The sequence below is a fragment of the Aquila chrysaetos genome, chromosome 4, assembly GCF_900496995.4.
Source record: "Aquila chrysaetos chrysaetos chromosome 4, bAquChr1.4, whole genome shotgun sequence".
In the NCBI taxonomy this organism is placed as follows: Eukaryota; Metazoa; Chordata; class Aves; order Accipitriformes; family Accipitridae; genus Aquila; species Aquila chrysaetos.
In genome coordinates this window covers 65573384-65593772 of record NC_044007.1, presented here as the reverse complement: position 1 = coordinate 65593772, position 20389 = coordinate 65573384, and the positions used below count along the sequence as shown (strand labels likewise).

General features: G+C 39.0%; 1 protein-coding gene and 1 long non-coding RNA gene across 5 annotated transcripts in view; one reads left to right on the top strand and one right to left on the bottom strand.

The window, feature by feature from the left end:
- LOC115340136 (myelin basic protein) overlaps nucleotides 1-20389 on the top strand; it is a 124423-nt gene that overhangs the window by 101458 nt on the left and 2576 nt on the right. For 2 of the 3 annotated variants that reach the window (XM_030011146.2, XM_030011148.1), the window contains 5 exons: nucleotides 1956-2386; nucleotides 16165-16272; nucleotides 16785-16820; nucleotides 17402-17434; nucleotides 18415-18540. In XM_030011146.2, the coding sequence (XP_029867006.1) occupies nucleotides 1956-2386; nucleotides 16165-16272; nucleotides 16785-16820; nucleotides 17402-17434; nucleotides 18415-18540 (734 nt within the window). The remainder of the gene's footprint in view (nucleotides 1-1955; nucleotides 2387-16164; nucleotides 16273-16784; nucleotides 16821-17401; nucleotides 17435-18414; nucleotides 18541-20389) is intronic. The other variant, XM_030011147.2, reaches the window with a different exon arrangement.
- LOC115340138 lies at nucleotides 14799-19073 on the bottom strand. 2 transcript variants are annotated; one of them, XR_005932271.1, is made up of 3 exons: nucleotides 18963-19073; nucleotides 18755-18834; nucleotides 14799-16300 (listed from the first exon to the last, which is right to left on the bottom strand). It is a non-coding gene; the product is annotated as an uncharacterized LOC115340138 (long non-coding RNA). The 2 variants fall into 2 exon arrangements; XR_003922928.1 differs by lacking the exon at nucleotides 18963-19073 and having other exon boundaries at nucleotides 18755-18942.

Genomic DNA, 20389 nt, shown 5'->3' with positions numbered 1-20389 from the left:
GTTAATGCATTTAATTAAATACAATAGCTCTTTTGTTTGTTTTTCTTTTTCTGTCCTTGAATGGATTTGTATTATGGTATAGAATCTAGGCTTAGAGTTGCTATTTAAAATGTTTTGCAGTTTTAGAATGTGTCGTATTTCCATGTTAGTTACTTTCTCTTTCATTCGATTAAGAAAGTAATTTAGGGACTTTAATAGTTTCTAGTAAGTTTGAAAGTATCTTTTCATGAAAATCCAAATCCCAAAGTTGCCAGCAAATATCTTCCTTTTCCCCACTGATGAGGTCTTCTGTGACAATTAGCGTTGGTTAAATGGTTGTATTCCTGAGCAATACTTTCAGATATTTTAACCAAAGAAAACGTTCTTGAAGTTCCCCAACATTTTCTAGGTAGTTTCCACAGAAGAAAAAAAAAAAGCTGCACAGCAGAACTGCACGTTATGTTTTTATATGAAAAACTGTAGCAGAATGATTACAACAAATTGCAACCTAAGTACTGGTATGTATTTGCAGAAGCCAACATTAACTGTCTTGTGTCATTATCCATAAAATTATTTCTGAATTACTCTCAGCCTGAGAAAAGGTTTCTTTAGTGCCCTGTGGGTGGGCGAAATCATACGAAATGACTGTGTCAAGTCTAAAATTGCTCTGGTGAATCAGCAAAGTACTTGAGCCCAGAGTACTTTGAAAAAATAGCACTATGTGCCAGATCCTATCCCTCCCATGGGAACAAGGACCAAATCAAATGGAGACATAATGAGGTAATTAGAAAACCTTAGAGGTAACATATGACTAACTGTAACTTATTTCTGAGATTCTGAGCCCAGTTAACTCCAAAAAATGTTTCTGACACAGAGTGACTATGTGGGAGGTGTCTGCTCTGAAAGTTGCTTCTCAAGCAATGACCTACTAATATTCTTTCGGTGTTCCTTGGAGACAAGACATTTTCCTCAGTGGGTGCAGTTTCCTTCATAACAGTAGGAATAATGGTATAGACTATAAAAACCTCCATAAATGTTTTTGTCAGTGATAGAAGGAGCTACTACAGGTTAAGTGTGCGCTGCAGCTGATTCTTTTCAGATATTTTACTGTGTGCGTCAGAACACAACTGTGGAGAAGGCAGCAGACATTTCACCTACTTACACCACAGAGGCCTGTCTCGCACCTTTCTTGCCAAAAAGCTCATTGGTTTCTGATAATTGTTTTTGTCACTTCTCACAAGCACTAAATGCAAATCGGACAGTTTTGCTCTAGGCCTTCAGCATTAGCGCTGTGACATCATACGCTGAGTGCTAGGATCATACGCGGAGAAAAACTGTCATGGGAGGCCAACAGAAATTGCAGTTTAGCATTCTCTGCCTTTTTGAAGTGAGGACAATTTAAAATAGTGAAAAAACCTCCCCTCGTTACACTTGTTTGATCGGTATTGAAGTTACAGTGAGGGATTCCAAATCGGGACAAAACCTTCAGGTACAAAAGCTCTGACATCGTGGAGAGGGAACGTTCACTTGAGAAGGCCCGGTCCTGCACTGTCACTTTAATTATTTATTCCCCCCCCCTTTTGGAGGAAAAATGGTACGTTTTAGAGTTGCGGTCCTCGAGGTAAAGTACGGGAATTCTGATTGTTCACTGAAAGCCTCGTCATCAGGAAGCCTTCCATGTAAAAGTTAGTTTCAGTTGTGCTTTGAACAACCTATCAGTCTATTTACAAGGAACGTTTAATTAAAAAAAACCCACCTAGAACTACTGCAAATTTTGTGTGAGGACATCATCCTGGTTTCAGTTCCAAGATAGCTCAATGTTCTTAAAGGCTGGTAGAGAACATAGTTTCATTACAACTGCACATATTACGGGTTTTGTATGAAATGAGCATCTCAAGGCAAGGGAAAGAAAGCAGCATTGTTCCAGGGCTGTTTTTCACAGGCCTGTATTCATATCTCATCCTTGTTGTTTGCAGGAGAGGCAGATGTGAACCAGAACAATGGGACCTCCACGAAGAGCCCAGCGGTGACAGACTCCAAAGGCACAGCAGACCCGAAGAATGCCTGGCCTGAGGCCAACCCAGCTGACACGACTGGTCGCCCCCACTTGATCCGCCTCTTTTCCCGAGATGCCCCAGGAAGAGAAGACAACACCTTCAAAGATCGGCCCTCAGAGTCAGACGAGCTACAGACCATCCAAGAGGACAGTGCAGCAGCTTCAGAGAATTCGGATTTGATGGCTTCACAAAAACGCTCCTCTTTCCGGCACGGATCAAAAATGGCATCTGCGAGCACTACAGACCATGCTAGACATGGATCTCCAAGGCACAGAGACTCGGGTCTACTTGACTCGCTGGGCAGATTCTTTGGAGGTGAAAGACACGTTCCCCGGCGGGGCTCGGGCAAGGTGAGCTCTGAGGAATAGAGAACTGCACAGCTACAGCAAAATAAAGTACAATTAAACAGGAAGGGTGGGACTAAAAGGAAGGTGTAACTGCTATAATGCAAGAGTTGACTTAGCCAGCAAGATGGTACTTGCAGATGTGTAATTTAATGCTTGGCTTTAAACTGAAAACAACAACAACAAAAGCATAGATCTGGGAAACGAGGAGCTATTCTGGGTAGTAACAAGGAGTATTAGAAATCCAAGTGGGTCTAGAACCATTACTGAGAGCAATTTTTATGAACATTTAACGTGGTGTGTTGTATGCATTTGTACGCTGTGCCATTTATAGAAACTTCAGTCTGCTTTTGTTCATTGTTCTTAAATGTTTGCAAAACGTAGCTGGATGAGAGCACTAAATGCAAGACAATCTCTAGATAGTTTGGCACTAACTGAGGGACAGACTTGGAAATAGATGTAAGAAAAAGAACTGTGACCAGATTCTCAGCCTGCTTGTGCAAGAGTGTGTTTTAAGGTCAGTCGATAGCATTGCTGAGGAGATGGCTTGGCAGATTATTATCCCGAATCCCAGGTGTACAAAATAGTCCCAACTGCTTTATCCTGGTGAGAAGTGAAGATTTATATTCCAAGTATTTCATACTAGAAATTGTGTAACAAGCCATTTCTTCATTATGAATTGAAAAACAAGGTATTGATGAAAGGATATTGCTTGAACGCTTTCCTTTTCCAGGATTAACCCGCCTCCTCTGATGTTACGCAGATGGCATGTTAGTTCACTATTGTTCAAGTGGCAAAGTTTTAAGATATTTTCACTGTACCCTTTGCCGTGTAAATGATAAGTGAAGTCTTGTGTTTGTGTGTTCACACACTTACATAAGCATTTGAATGGAACTACTGTAGGGCTGTAAAACTTTGTTTTAGCTGAATATATTGTTCGATGTAGTTGCTCAAGTTGTGTGTTGCAAAAAGCAATGCTCATAGTTGCTGGCTGGGCCCAAATTTTTCAATAACCTTTCACAACCTTTGCTGTCTGTTCAGTAGTTCTAACCTGTGATGCTTGCTAACCCGGGATGGGTTAGCAGGTACAGCTTTCCCAGATTGGCTCTCTCTGAGTTGCACTGGGACGTGGTACATACTAGCCTGTGGTTTAAAACTGATTTGTGATCGTATGGCAGCTGCACGCTGTCCATGCATGTCACAGCTCTGCATTTGGAAGCACAATGTATATAACAGCCCTTCCCTGAAGAGCTGTAGTGTATAGACCACTGGATGAAAAAACACTCTAGAAACTTAAAACCAGAAGCTTCTCACTTGGTAGCCAGTAGGAAGCAAGCTGTGTCTTTTGGTCTTTTTGTTTCTCACCTTTACAAACTGGGGCCTGTAAAGCTCATGACAAAGATTTAGCAATTAACACAGTTGTTTCTGTAGGTGTGTAATGTTCACACATGCAACAAGCAGTTGCTGTGAGAATGAAGAAAACCACTTTTCTTGCTGTTGCTGCAAATATTAGAGACTGTTCCCAACACTGCTATTTTCTGGAACCTGGTTGGCTAGCTCAACTCTTGCTGTTTTATTCATATACTATGTGACTCGATGAAAAATACTATATGAAATGCTCTTTGTACACCAAGGAAACAATACCAAAAACTTAGATTCTGCGTACAGGATATACAGACGTATGTACGTTCTTGCTTAGCAATAAAACAAACCAACCAACTCACTTTTTAGTAGGGGTGACTGAAAAATGGCTGCAAGTTGTACAGAGTCTGTATTTTATCCTTCAGTGTGAACGCAATTGCTATGATTCTCTACAGATCTTTACATAATTATGTATGAGGGGACAGGATATCATCTGTCTTATCTCTGTTGCTGTTCAGTAAACTGCTATTGTGAAGCACTTAAATGTCTGCAAAACAGTACAGAATTATGGACAATTCTAACATTTTTTACTTAGCTGAAGTAATTTTTTTTTTTTTTTTTAAGAACAACTATATGTAATGTTACAGAGTCCTGACTTGCAGATCTCAGCTGGAAGCACAGAGAAGTTTTATTGTCTTGGCAAAAGTCAGTCACATTAGAACTTCCAGTGCCAAAGCATCTCTAGCACTATTTAATGCAATGATAATATTGATGCATGAAAACATGTCCTAGGAAGCTCTATCGTAGGAGGGCTTTAGCGTGGAAAATACTGAGCAAGTGCCACAGACAGTTGTTTCAACTATTATTTATTTAGCCTTTGAATCAATGCCTTTTGGTTTCTTGTATCAAGGAAGGCTTGTGGTGTCACTTATTTATACATGTGTATACAGAGGAAATCTAGATGGCTAATAGTCTTATTTGTGCTTAAAACCTAAATAGGTTGTCACCTGCTGAATTTTGTAGAGTGTCAGAGTGCTGACAGGTGATGAAGGTGCTCATGGATGAGTTGAAGTAGAATAAAGTCCCTTGGCAGTTTTCCAGACTCCACTAAGTAAACAGGTCTTTGGTAAATAAGAAACCATGAAAAGTACCTTAAAGGATGAATTTCAAAGGCTTGAAATTGAAAAGTTCCTAGAGCTGCACTGTTTGTTTGCTCACACTTGTATCTGATTAATTTTTGAAGCATTTCAAAGCAATTCTGCAGCTGCCTTTCTTGCAGTCTCCCTTTTTCAGTTAGCCCGTGCCCCAGTGGGAGCGTGTATCTCAACTACCCACACCAGCAAGCACTGGAATGCAAAGACAACACTTGCTCTTTGTACAGATTTAGGGCTGACATTCAAGCAAAACGCATTATAAATTCTTTGTGGAGGCATTTTCATCTTGCATCCATAGCTGAAAAGTACATTAATGAATAATATTCACTATTGTGTACGGAAAGGTGGGGTAGGAACAAAGCAGGGACTGTTTCGTGGCCTCCTTTTCTCCCGTGGAGCAGGTTCTCCCTTACCCTGGAATTCTGAAGTTAAATTAAGAGTGCATGGGAGTCCCATGGGAGTAAATAAAAATAATAGAAATACTGGAATGTACAGAAATACTCCTTCTCCTCTAAGGGGAACAACAGCGAATGCAGTTGCTGCCCCCTGCCCCAACAAGATTTTAGGTAACTGAAACTCAATCAAAACCAGCTTGAATTTTGTACAATTTTTTTTCTAAGGTAGAATATTCCAAACAAAACTATTGTTGTGCACAGCCTAAATTTAATTATATTAAAGATGATTTTAAAAGGGTGACAGACAGAAACTGCGGTGCAGACATTTTAGAAAGCATGCAAGACAGTAGTGTAACTATAAATTATTTCCTTTCTAATCTTTATAGAATATTTATCTAAACATTTGTAAAGCATATAAGCAAGTTTGTTAAAATGATCAAATCTTTCTTGTGCCTCCTAGATATTAGCCTGTATTCAATATGTACTGAGTGCTATTTTGTTTCTTTTACACAGTTGTTTATGTTTTTAAAATTCTTTTGTTCATGGTTTTTTGGGGGTTTTTTTGGGTTTTTTTTTGGTTTTTTTTCCCCTTACTAAAAGTTGGGATTGTGAAACAAGAACTTTTCTGTCCTGGTTTAACATTATGCATTAACGTTACTAAACTTTAAACTACATTTCTGACACACATGCAACAAACCAAAATATTGTGAGTGACAGTAAATAATAGGCTGGGGCCAGACTAAGTGAAAGATTAGATCAATTCTTCTTTGACATTTTGCTTCAGTTTTGTATGCAGTCTTGTAATGTTCTCCTGTTGCCTGTATGAAGCCTTGCTCCTGTATTTCTTTCCCAATATATATGGGTTTGGGTGCAAGGAATATAGAAGGCGGACACGGGGCTTCCCCTTCCTACAGACAGATACAAGGTATGAGGAGTACTGGGCTGAAGTTCTTCTCAGAAGTTGAGCAGAACCAGGGTTTAGGATCAGCATTTCTGAAACAGCAGTTCCAAACCCACCCCGGTTTTAAATAATGTCACGGACGGATATGTTCATCAAAATATCCAGGCATCTTTTTTCTTTTTGCACTTGAACTCTATTCACATTTCTTGTGCGAGCTTTAATGTATACTACAGTACCACGAAGACTTGGAGAAGTAGTTAAATCAATGCTAGTCTGACTAGTATATGATGTGATTTAAGTCAATACTTACTGTGATTTTTATTTCCACGTCTTAGTTTTCAGGGAGTGGTATTGCTCGTAATACACTGTTTTGTAAAACCTGCTGTGCAAGCAGTATGCTTGTAAAAAATTTTTGTTATATAGTTTATGGTGGTTGTAACAATTTTTGTTTTAATCTTTTGCTTTATATGTGCTTTATGTATTCATTAAACTGTTTACATCACAAAATCGGTGTACTAATGATTTGATTTGTTTTAAATACTTTAATCCATTAACAGAAGTTGCAACAAACTACTTCATAGTACGTGATGGGGTTTCAGATCATGAAAGAGGCTGTATGTCCTTCTATAAAATTCAGTTAAAACACTGTATTGGACAGAAATGAATAAAGCTTGCCTTCTGTAAGGAAACGACTAGGTTTTAAATAACTGAAGCTGCTAAATCTGGTGTTCTCACTTCATGATAATGGGAATGGAATCTGGCTTCTCTTTTTTGTAGCAGGTAGTGATGAATGACCTAAAAATGAACTCGTGTATCAGAACTGTCAGTTTGATTAAAGCTCATATAGCTTGTACGGTAGGCCTCTGAGTGCTTTAGATTTGTCCGTTTTAAAAAATAGTAATCTGTACAAAACAAGCAAGTATCAACAGGTGAGTACTGCACAGTGCGTGATAAGTGAAAGGCTTAGGAGCCAACATTACATAGGATTGATTTTGACATGTTCATTTAACACGAATGACCATATACATGTTATACATGCTTAATAATTAACACATTATTTAATGCACTGGAACTAATTATCTCTTGCATTTTCAAGGAAATTACTGCTTGAAGCAATTACTACAAACTCTAAGAGGAATTTGGAAGTCAGTTAAGCGATGCTTAGAAAGAGCAAGCACTAACTTTGCTAAGGTATTAGTGATGCTTTGTGCTCAGCCTAGCAGCAGATGCATGGCAAGGTTTATTCAGAAGTGGGACAAAGCAGTTGGGGCTTGCTGATCTGTATTAGCAGTTGAAGAGAAAAATCATGACTGGGTGGACAGGAAAAGCCTTTGCACTTCACTGTTTTTACTATCCTTTTACATGGTTGTCTTTTGCCTCTTAAATTCAGAGATGTATTTCGTAATGTGTGCAGGCTGAAATACTAATTAATCAACTGAAGCATTTTAAAGATCACCATTTCTAATCAGTCTGCAGCAAAAGATTTCCCCTTTTCATTAAACTTGCAATAGTATCTCCCACTTCAGTCTTTGCTAGACTAGTTCCTAGATTCTTCTATCCACCAGTATGATACAATGGTTATTTAAGAGGGAGGTAATAGCGTGCTCTGAAGAAGAGCTCCAAGGATTCTCTCAGGTGCTCGCTGAAGTTACAGCCTCGCTGGTGGGCTTTGCCCGGGCCCCAGCGTAGCAGCAGCGCAGAGCCGCAGAGGCAGCGATGGCAGCTTTGGGCTCTGCTGGGGGGAACTGGCTTTGGCTGTTCTGCAGCAATTCCTCTGTTTTTCAGCCGCAGCCCAGTTGAGAATAAGGTCTGGATTTAATTTTACTATGATGTACCTGGGGGGTGGTTTGTTTATACAAGGAGGAGGGGCAGGCAGGAACCCCAAAACTCACATACAGAAGGTCGAAGGGATGTATTAAAAATTTAGCATGAGGATTTTTCTCTACCCAACATTAAATTTTTCTCATTGTGTTTACTTTTCTGCAAATTTATAAATAAGAAGTGGCTTTATATTAAAATCTGTTATATTGGGGGTTTTTTCCTATCACATATATTAATTTCTTGCAAATGAAGAACTGCATTAGCCTTAGCACTTTCCATCCTAGAATGCCAAAATTAATGACTTTGTTCTTCAGCTGTTTTGAGATTGCACAACAGTAAACACTGCCCAATAGAAAAACTGAGGCAAAAGTTAGTAGACATTTTACTGACCTTGTTTTGTACCTCCATCATTGCATACCGTGAGCGACAATTGCTGGCTTCCATTTTGTGTACTGATGCAAAACATCTTGCCTTGTTCCTGAAGTGGTCTCCAGTTCGACCGACACGTTCAGTTACTCATTTCCCTCTGAAGTTAGCTGGTTTCACTTCTGAGCTACCCAAAAAAAATCCGCCACTGCCATTTTCAGGTGCTTTTACTGAATTTCTCACAAAGCGATTTAAAAAATGTTTGTAAAACATACTGAATTACCCCTGCAGACCCAAGATGAACCTTAGCTCTGTTTCACCTTCTGCTTATGATGCATCTGCTTTTCCATTTCTGATCTATCATACCATTAACATGCCTTGGAAACTGTACAAGCCTCAGGTTTTGGGTGGTCCATCTGCCCTCCACCCCCCATTTTATACTGACTACATTACTGGAAATTTTACCTCTGAGTGGTAGTATTTGTTTTGAAGAAATAAGCTGTTAACCATGCCGTGCCTAATTATGTCCTTACTATTTTACTCTCCCCATAAGTTACGTGGATGTAGGCAATAATACTTCTAACAACCTCTACAAGGGTTTAGCTTGTCATTTTCTTACCTATTAAAGGCAGAAAAACCAAAATTGGGCCAGTGCCTTTGAAGATGAGAACTGGTAAAATAGCTGGTGGGTGGGTGAGTGTGTGCAACCTGAGAGATGAAAGGTGTATTTCAAGAAATTAAGGTTGTAGTAACATTTTTCTCCTCTTTATTTCTAGTCAGCAGCTATAAAGCAATAGTGTACACCTGGATTTATAGTTTTGTTTTCCAAATAATTATCATCTTGTTTATTGTATGAGCTTCTTGACTATATGAAATACTAGGCAACAGGCCATCTTAAAATTTTTACAAACTTCTGCTTTCTTACTAATAGCTATACAGTGTTACATTCTTTTGCTGTAACAACAGATGCATCTCCACCAAATACGCAGTCTATCAGTAGAAATTTATCATTGTGACTACTCATCTATGATGCCTTCCATATCTTGGACACATACAGTTAAGTAAGTCCTTAAGGCTGCGAAGTTTGTTGGTAGCAGAAGCTACCCTGGAAACTGCTTTGAGAACACCTACTAGCCAGTCTCTTTTTTGTTGGAGTGCTTATCCTCAGAAAAAAACCACCAATCCACCCCAAACCCAAAGCCTTGCACACGGTTTCCGTGATGGATCATTTCAACAAGGTTTAATCTATGTCATTGATGCCAACTTGATAAAACAGCACAGAGGACAATACTGAATATGCACGAGAGAGTATGTCCAAGCAGATAAAAAGAACTGCTATCATGAAGAATATTTGCATAAAATGATCAATGCTAGGCAGGAAAATGCTTCAGAAAAGCAAAGGTAAATTAAAGCATCAGGTTTTGCTCCTGAAACCATTTATCAAGTGTCACAACACCAGAATAAACTGGACATGGCAAAAAACCCAGAAGGTACCATGGCACCAGTCTCTCACTCAGGACCCATCATAAAACAGAACTACTATCCTGAACAACTGTCCTGATTCTTCTTTTTCCTCCAGTAATTCTTCCCTCTCACCTTCTAATTTAGGAACCCCAATCACTAAGGAGTAAGAGGGTTATGGAGAAATGTGGTGCTGGATTATCAATTAGCACTTACCTCTCTTGATGGTCAGTGTTCTCCATGGTTTCCTTCTTCACGCCGTCTTTCTTCTCACCTCCCTTGGGTCTCTGACTTCTCAGCCATCTCTTGTCTTTCCTCCTGTGTTTTTTATTCCGATCTTTCTGCCAAGAATTCTTCCTCTTTCTCTTCATCACCTCTTTCTAGAGAAAGATTATACTGACGGTCTCAGCACAACACTGGAAGGCAGAATCTCCTTGATTCCACGTCTCTCTTCCTACCAATTCTCCTCTGTAACTTCGAGCAAGTCACTTCATTTCTGTCTTAACCTCCACATTAGTAAAAATTAACAGTACCATTACAACGATGTAAGGTTCATCCTTTCTACAGTGATTAGAAAAGCCTGCTGAATTAGCTAATTAGTCATAATGTCACCAGCAGACCAGCATGTGGGGAAGATGTCAGCATTCCCATCACTTTTTGTAACGGATCAGTAAGTTGTGAACAGCCTGGAACAAACACTGTCGCAAACTGCAAATTAGAGCTCGGGGTTGTACCCCGAATGAAAATGGAAGCAACGACACCAGTATAACACAGCTCTGGTTTAGCAGTGCATGTTTACAGTCGGTATGTTACTACTAGAGTAAGCATGGAGAAATAGATCCTCACATTACACGTGTTCTATGTTCCATCGCTGCCGGACGAGACGCTGGGTAACAGCGCTGGAAGGTTCTGATGCAGCGTCAGCTACGCCCAGGAACGCAAAACCCCACGTAGAGAGCACCTCCGAACCCCGAGGTGAAGCAATTTCTGTATACAAGCGCCCGTCAAATTTCCCATGATTGCTCTAGTCAAACAGTATATAATAAATTTCCTCTTGTTTAAAAAAAAAATAAAATAGCATATATGTTGACTGAGAGGGTGCAGCCCAAGTCCTGTTTGGAATACTGTTTAGAAATGGTACCAACTACAGCAATTCAAGCCTGGGTAGGAATTATACTGAAGAGTTTGGATTCGATGTCCATTTCAAGGACAACACAGAATTAGCAGAGTGGTCTTACAAATTGCCTGTTGCTCTTTCATTTTGCTCATCCCACAAACCAGCACAAGCAGTATTTATCACTTGACGCTTAAAGGATAATTTTAGTCTACCAGTATGGTTGCAGATTTCTTAGTGGGGGTTAAGCATTACAGCCAGTAGGTTGTGGAACAGTTTGGTTTTCTAAGGCAATCTAAATGTACTTTTCATACCAATATCAATTTGAAATTTGTAGATTTTGTATCATTTTTTTTAAATTCCCACTCAGTGGCTCATTAGGTTTCTTTTGAGGACAACCCACTGGAAACTGTTAAACCCACTGAACCCGTGAAAATGTCCATTGTTTTTCATTCTCACTAATGTCAAAAATACTTCCTTGGTTTGATTGCATTTTAAATCAGCTATTTCTACATTTCATATGTATTTGGATTTTGCCATTACAGAAATGACATCTGATGTTCTTCAGATTTTCATTTCACATCCTACAGTAGGCAACAAAAGACCTAATAATGATACTGAAAGGTATTGGAAAACCTATAAATTCAGTACTCCAAAAATATCTTAATACTATTATTGTCACTAATGCGTATCATCTACTGATTAGGAATTAGAGCTTTAAGTTTGTATTTATATGTATATGCGATCTTTAGTTATAAGCAATCCTCTCGTGGAGGATGAGAGCTCTCAGTGAGAGCTTATAATACGCATTTAAAAGTCCCTCTTAATGAGTATGAGTTGCAAGATCTAACATATCATGTTTATACCAAGCAAAGTCAGGTATGTATTTCATGGGATCCCTTGAAATACCACTAAAAAATATTTGCTACTGCTAAACCACATTTTTTACACTTCTGCATCAAATCTGAAAACAAAATCAAATAGGACACATAGAATACATTACTGCAGTTCTGTTTATATGAAAATGAATTTAATCCCCCAAATCCTACCACATCTCAAGTCAGATGCATGTATGATCGCAAACCTGGATTATCAAAGACGGTGTCCAAACGTACAAACCAGAAATGCCCACTCCATTTATCAAAAACCACAAGAACCCTCTTCTCTAGCCTCCTGTAGAGTTACGGTACAGACAGTAACACCCCTTAACCGTTATTAAGTGCCACAGAAAATACCAAGAGACTTGGTCAAGCCTGCTGCCTCCGAACACTGAAGAGCACATACTCGGGTATCTTCACCTCAACTAGAAATGTAATAATCTTGCACAAAACCCAAAATGAAGCACATAATTGAATTACATATGGATTCTTGTTACTGTGTTAGAGAAATGGCAATTTTTTTTCCAGCAGCTATTTCAAAATATTAATACAGGCTGGGCCAGTACATTTAATTAGTTTGATGTGAAAGTACACGGCTAACACAGGGAATGCAATGCCAATGCATAGCTACTTTTAAGACTTAACATACCTGTATGTTTACTTTGCACTACATTGAAACTTTCTCTTCTTCTTTTGTCTTAGTGGCCAAAATACATAAGGTAGGTGACAGTGAAACAGTGCAACTTTCCTGTGCATCACCAGAAAGAGCTGGAAAGGATTCCAATATTGAATCCCTCCCCATTACAGAATAACTGGGGGTGTTTTACATACCTTTTAAAGAGTGTTCTTATTTAGATTATTAATCCTAAAAGCTATTATTTTCACAGAGAAGCTGCAAACTGCATCTGTGTCACCAGATCTCCCAGATACTGCTTAAACTTCCAGTACTGGCAAACATTTTCTAATTAAGATTATTCAGATTAAGGAATCTTCCCTTTTTGGCTTTTTTTGGATGTACAGCACAGTTGACTTAGTAGGGATCCTTGACTGAGGTCAAACAAAAAGTTAACTGGGAACAGCGAAAACCTGACTGTTCTCCTCTGTCCTATTTTTTTGAAAGAAAGGCTGCTCATGACTACAAACTATTCAGTTACCCTAGAGGTTGTAATTTTGTTAATTTTATTTTTTTAAGGGCACAAACAGAAGCAGCTCTGTTTTCAAATTCACAAACAGTACCCAAGGGCTCTGAATCGAAGATTATACTTGCAAGTACATTTCATAATATATAGATGTGGAAGCCAAGCTTGCCTTTTATTGGCAACGCTCCCAAGACTGAAATTCATGACAACGTTACAAGAGGTGCGGAACTCCTCTTGTATCGCTGCAGCTGCCGGGCGATAGAGACCCAGAACGCAAAGAAACAAGTAAATGTCACCTGTTCCTAAAACACAGTTGCTCTGCTGTACTCCTATTAGGCTTTAAGGTTAATGCTTTTTTTCCCCAAGTGCTTAAAGCATATTTAAAGATAAATGGTGGTTTCTGAATGTATTAGTGAAATGTGCAATGACTAGATCAGCTCATTCAAAAAAGCCCAATTATAAAACGCCACCTCCATAGGCCATGCTAGCAGGATAAACCAGATTTGTTTTCTCTTTCATTCAGCAAAGCATTGCCTGAATCCATCCAAATTTAACTTTTAACACCTATAGATATCAGTTGTTACTCTTCTGAAGGAAACGATTGTCATAAATCATGAACGTGAGCAATCTCAGAAAAAAAACCACTGGATTTTGCACCCCCACCCCAGTCCAAAAATTGAAAGAACTACAGGTGGAAGAGTAATTCTAACAATAAATTAAAGAAGGGAAACATGATTAACTGCCACAAATTGAGAATAACATGGAGGATTCTGAACACAGATGAAGCTTGCTGGTGATAACATGAAAGGAAAGCACTGTATTTGTAACACTGGGAAAACCCTGGTATTAATCTCATATAGAACCACCATTAAAAATGGCTTCAGACTTGCTACTACCCAATAAGCTTTAAAAGGGGACCCAGTCAAAGACATTTGGCACTGCAGACAGAAGAAAGTTTGCATCTACTACATAAGCTTTTCAATAAGCCAAATTATTAGCACCTAAAAATTGATCAGGAAATTCAACCTCATCTAAACCGTAAACACCTATTATCCCACCTTTTCTGGGATAAGTGCCTGGTGGCAAGCCATAGCCCAATGCGCAGTTGCAGGCTCCATGCAATCAAATCTGATTTTGAAGTTTTCTGCTTCACGTACTGCAATGGTTTTGCAGTTAGAAAGCAACCAGTTCCTGCTGCTAAAGACGGACATTCAGATCTGCACCAGCACAGTATTTATCATGGTATTTATCCCAAAGACGTGGCAGTCAGCTGGTTCCAGAGGCAAAGCAATGCTTCATTTGAATGTAGCTTAAAAAGTCAAGCACATGGCTCAAGTAACTTGTTCTAAACACGCGTCAATGCCTTACTGGCTCCCTCTCCCTAATCACGACAGCAGAGGCTGTTTTGGCAACACTGGAACTAGTGACAAAGTAGAACCTGCTGCAGAAGTGTAAGCAGGACTGACTGCCTGACACCAGAAATCTCACAGATCCAATAAAATTCAGAAACTCTTGCGTTTTAAACAGTAAATCTCTACATATCATCAGCATGCGAAAAATGATGCTGATAAATACCAGCTGAAGTTCTCTGCATTGGCTCATATTTTATCCTAAGGAAATTCATCTTCTAAACAATATATCTGAATTTCATTTCTCCTCAGAATTACATAACCTAGAAGGCCACTCATGAAGATGGATATTTCATCTCATTTTTTATGATCCAACATAATATAAATCCATTTCATTCACATAAGATCACAAGATCTGACGCCATTCACTTAAAAATAAAGCTTCCATGTAGCAGCTTTGAGCAGTAACACCAGACGGTTTCATGGGACCTTTTATTCAAGAGTCTTACAACATGTAAATCTCTGCACAGCCATTTTCAATAGCAATAGCTTGAGGCGGTCAGGGTCATTCTGAAAGCTACTGCTGTCACAAGACTTCACTCAAAGTGCAAAAAGACTCTTCAAACCTTTGAAAACCTGTTCTATAGATATTAACTTGTATGTCAAAAATCACCAAACCGCTCATGAGTCAGGACTCCTGCTCCAACAATCAGCCTAAGCTTTTTCCCTGGCAAGTTGATCAATGTTTTTCTGTATGTGATTTAAAATCTACTTTGTTTTCATAACTATTCACAGTGTTCCACAGTCACTCAGTTTGTGCTACTAGGGAAGTGCTTATGTGAGCTACTGTCTCACTATGGATTTCCATTTCATCTTTAGAGGCCAATGAAAATTTTTTGCATCCGCATGATGCTTATAACATCATTGTATTCTCAGGGAATCCATTACACTACCAGAACGATTGCAGCACCGTTGTTATTTTCATTCTCTCCTACCTTCTCTGTTCCCCACTGAACATACTTCAGATCTGTTGCACTGAACATGAAGCCTTGTGCCTCTGCGTTTGCAGTGATGGGCAGATGTCTGTAACTGGGTCAGTCATATGTAAGAGTTCTTTTTTAAACTTTGTCATACTGCATCCAGATAGCAGGAACTACACCAAATTTTTGACACTATTTTCACTGCAACAGATGCAGCACGATCTAAGCACCAGTCAAGGTATTCACACTTGACAATGTATTATTTCTGTTATTAATTTTACCTTCGCTTACTGGACTTCTTTATGTATTGCTCAGGAAGCCCTACTGAAAATAGAAAGTATTGTCAGTCTCATTTGATCCCCTCATTCCCAAAAAAACATTGCTCTTGCTGTTCATCAGTGTTATGTAGTCTTTGGGAACTGAGACACGATACACGATCCATTCCCGCTCATGGATGGAGAATGACCCAACATCATTTCATCATTTTAAGTTTTTCTCCGTTTCAGGTTTCATTTCTAAAACTACATTCTACAATCCTACTTATGAAAGAAGGAAAATTAGCAGGTTTCTGTTAGCAGAACTTTCCAATAACAGGTTTAATTCCACACTGGGCTGTAACATTAAAAACATGTCCAGCCATATATATATGCACAACATACGTCCACATACGTACTCTGTATTTGCCATTGTATTAAAAAAATTGTTCCTTCACAGCACTGACAACTTTAGGTTGCAATCTCTGTAGATTTCCAAGGCATTTTTCTCTTCTTTTCATTCCTGGTGAGAATGACTCTTCTCTTCGTACATTCGCCGATTATCTTTCCTTCCCGGCTGACTTGGCGATATGCCTTTTCTGCTTTTCAGGACATACATGCAGCCAGGGCTAGCCACCACGTAGGGTCCATCCCCCAGAGATCCCAGCATGGCCGGCCTGGTGACGACAACCCCGTAGTCCACTTCTTCAAGAACATTGTAAGTTCTCCTCTCTTCTTGTTATGCACTAAAATGAAACATTTTCTTTAGGATCCATCAGTAACCAAATACTCCCCAATCATTAGCCATTATTTTGAGCCTTGTGAATTGTACTGTGCCTTCGAGCTCGTCATGCCATTCAAATACAAAAACAATTTTTATCTGGAAGCACAAACAATACTGAAACGCTACCAAAAAAAAAAAAAAGTGGGTGAACCTGCCATTAGCATAGTCAAATTTCAACAACCACCATCACAATTATACAGCTTCACCATTTACAGGTTTTGTCCTCGTGTCTTCAGCACTGGCTGTATTAAGGAATGTTTTCTGTTTAAAATAAGAGAAAAACCGGGTGTGTTTTAGGCAAAGCCTAAGACAGCAGAAGAGCTTCTCAGTGCAACTACTTAGATAGCACTTAATCCTGCTAACCCATAGATACTATGTAAAAGGCTTGATGATTCCCTGCATTTATTTTTGCCTTGGTTTTACAACTTTTTTGTGTTGGTTTTTAGGTCTCACCCCGTACACCTCCCCCAATGCAAGCAAAGGTAAGCGTTTTCAGGGGCTCAAGCAACGTGCAGGATCTTTTGTGGGCTAGTTTATACCAATTCAGGTGCAAGCCCGATTCATTTTCTTTAATGGCACCAAGTAAAAATGTGGAGTTACCGTTGGGGATATTTAAAGCAAAGGACTAAAACAGAAAAGCCATGGTTCTCTTCCTCATGCACTTCCTGACTTGCTGCATGACAAATTAAAGCCACTTGCAGGGATTTTTATATTCGGTTGATGTTGTGATTGCTTTATGTAATAAACTAATAATAAGTAATGCTTTCAAACAAGCCTCAACCACCAGGAACTGTCCTTACATTTACTAAGCTCAGTTGGCTTCTAAAGTACGTAATACTGACAAACCATGGCTAGTGAAGTCGGTTCTTGTAATCATAATAAAGAATTTTGCCTTTTTTGTTTCATGGAATGACTGTACAGACTGTTGTTTTCAACCCCTGCCTCATTATCTGGCCAGTATTTCATTATTTTTACTGCATTTTCATCATCTGTGCACGGTACACCCAGATGCTATGTTCCATAGTGATCATCACCTCATTGTTTCTATTTCTTGCATGTACAGGGAAGAGGATTATCCCTCACCAGATTTAGCTGGGTAGGTGATGAATGTGCTTTCAGTAACAGCCATTTTGTTTACCAGGCCAAAGCATACTTTGCTCCATTGCCTCAAGCTGCTGCAGCAACGTGATAATTCTGTTTTGTCTCAATTTTGCTATTTTGCTTTTCCTGTTCCACTTTCCTCCCTCCTCCCACAGCACTTTCAGATGGTAATTTTGTTGCTTGCTCTTATCCAGCAACTTGACAGCCTTGCAGCGATAATTTCTTTTGCTTTAGCACAAAGGGAGCAAAATCCACTGCATGGCAAAGCTCTCTTCCCTTAAAGACTCCTGGAAGACTCATCTGCTGCATTTTTCTTCCTGGGAAGGACAAAAATGGGAGGGAGGGCTGGAACGAGATGGGTGCTTATTCCACGGTTCCAATTGCTCTTACAAAGCCTGCAAAACTAACGCTGTCACTAATTCAAGTATTTTGTCCCACCTTTCCTTGCAACCCCTTTCAGTAAGAGATAATCTGCCTAAACAGCTATTAGACCAGTTCTTCCCATGGTGATCTCTCAACTAATTAAATTCTACTTCTCTACCACAGGTTTGATTTTAGATGAGATGGACATGTGAATTACTTGCATTTTAAGACAAAATATTAAAACCTTCAAGCCATTAAGCATTTCTTTCACTGTCAGAACAACACAAATCAGTTGACGTGTTTGACATCTTAGAACTCATGAAATTGAAGCATTTTAAGTTTTGTCATGCAGGTTAATGTTCTGAGTATCCTTTTTTTTATTATTAATTCCTCTTTTACAGATTGGTGCTTCCCTCAGATTTGAGTACATTCAGATAATTTCCTACTATTTTCCTTCATCCTTGGTTATTAAGTAAAAGATTATTTTATTCCAACACCTCTAAATTTCTCATTTGAGTATTACATTTCAGTGATCACAAACAAAGATTACAATGTGCATATGATAATTTGAATGCGGTAACTTGCAATATATATGAAAATCTTTCTTTGCAGGGTGGTGAAGGACACAAGCCAGGATATGGAGGAAGCGGAAAATTCTATGAGCATAAATCTGCTCACAAGGGACATAAGGGATCCTATCATGAGGGCCAGGGCACTCTTTCCAAAATCTTTAAACTGGTAAAGTACAATTGAACTTACTCTAAGTACAAAAAAATTGAGTCCAGGAAAAAGAGAAGCCAAACCTCTCCAGAACCTGCCATGTTTGAAACAACCATATTTCCTTAAAGCTTCTGAAGGAACTAGATTTGCATGGATAAAACAGAAGGTTATCTCATGGCCTAATAACTACTTACATGATAGGAAACAAAAGTAAAGATACACAGTCAGTTACCATCAGGAAAGAAGGTAAGTCCACAAAGTCCCACAAAGCCCCGTACCAGGATCCGTGTTGTCGCTGAACTCACAAACGACCTGGAACACAGAAGATGAGTGAGAAGGTGACACAGCTCGCTGCTGGTGCTAAGTTATTTAGAATAGCGAAAATGAAAGCAAACTGATAAGCTGCAGAACGGTAGTACTGGGCAGTGTTGGACACATACTTGGTTGAGATGCAGTAACAACCTGCCCAGTCCCTGCTTGTCCCCACCCCAGGTGGCAGACCTCCTACGATACGTCAGTACAGTCAGTTGCGACACCACATAGTCGGGCGCGTTAGGAAACCGTGTCATTAAGAAAAATAAACATTTGGTCAGATTATCTTTAAATCTGGTTCAGTTCACCATTTCGAGTCATGGCACAGCCCCACCAACACAGCTAATAAATGAAAACAGAACAGGAAAAAAAAGTCAGTCGTGAGGATTTTTCACATGCTATGTCAGGAAAAAAACACATGAAAAGCACATCACATCCACTGGCAGCTGCTTTCACTGAGACTGTATTTTTCCTGAAAGGTAGTGAAACATTCATTCATAAGAAATCACCTAGTATACTATTCACACATGAAGAATGCAATCAACAGTAATCTTAACTTCAGGACAGAAGGTCTGAGATCCCATTAGCAGAGCTGATCATCTCAGACTCTTATTACTCTTCTCTGCAGCAGGAGACGTAACAGCACCTTCAGCTGTAGCAAAAATACATTTTGTCTCTTACGTGGTTTAGGGTATGTATCTTTCATTGTAGAGCTGGTTTTCAAACGTATGCAGCACCAAATGACAGCTTGAAAACTTCAAGGAGGTAGTAAGAATTCTTATGTTGCAATTTAAGAAAAGGAATGAGCTCTTCAGAGGCCCAGGTAAAAAATCAAACATTTACCTTTTAAGTCTGATTTTCAGACTGTGCACTTGTAGCTTTTTCGCAGCGTTCCAATACGTCAACAGTACCACAGCAATATACTGACATTATTTGTAAAATTTCTTTTGAACATCTGAAAATATCAGATAACTCTGTCTCCCAAAATGTATCATCCTCCTTTTTACGTAACCATCACAACTATTTTAGTTTGGATTTATGCGTATCTGATGATATACATGTACCAGTTCTACTGTTTAGATAGCCTTTTCTGAGCCATTATAACTTTTGGAGTTCGTATCAGAGTTTTATTCAGGCCCATTTGATTTAGACCCATTGTTTATAGCAGGAGGCATTAGTAACTATTTATTTATATAGTTTTACACTCTTTTACAATAAAAAAGTTATCCATTCTTTAAGATAACTTTGAAACAAAAAAAAGCCAATTACCTAATGTATTACATGAAATTTTCCTTGAAACAGTTCAGTAAAACTGAGAGAGCACTGATAGATATGAATAAGCATATAAATAAACAAAATTCCAAAGTACACATATGCTTAATTTTTTTGAAGTAAACCATTATCAACTGATTACAGCAACAATTACCACACTATCTCACATTTGTGGTCATAAGTGTATCACTCACGGTTGATGCCTGTAAAGTTGCTAAAGCCTTGGGAAAAGACACCCAGTTAATCTAATCTTAAGTTCCAAAAATGAAATGCCAAATTTCAG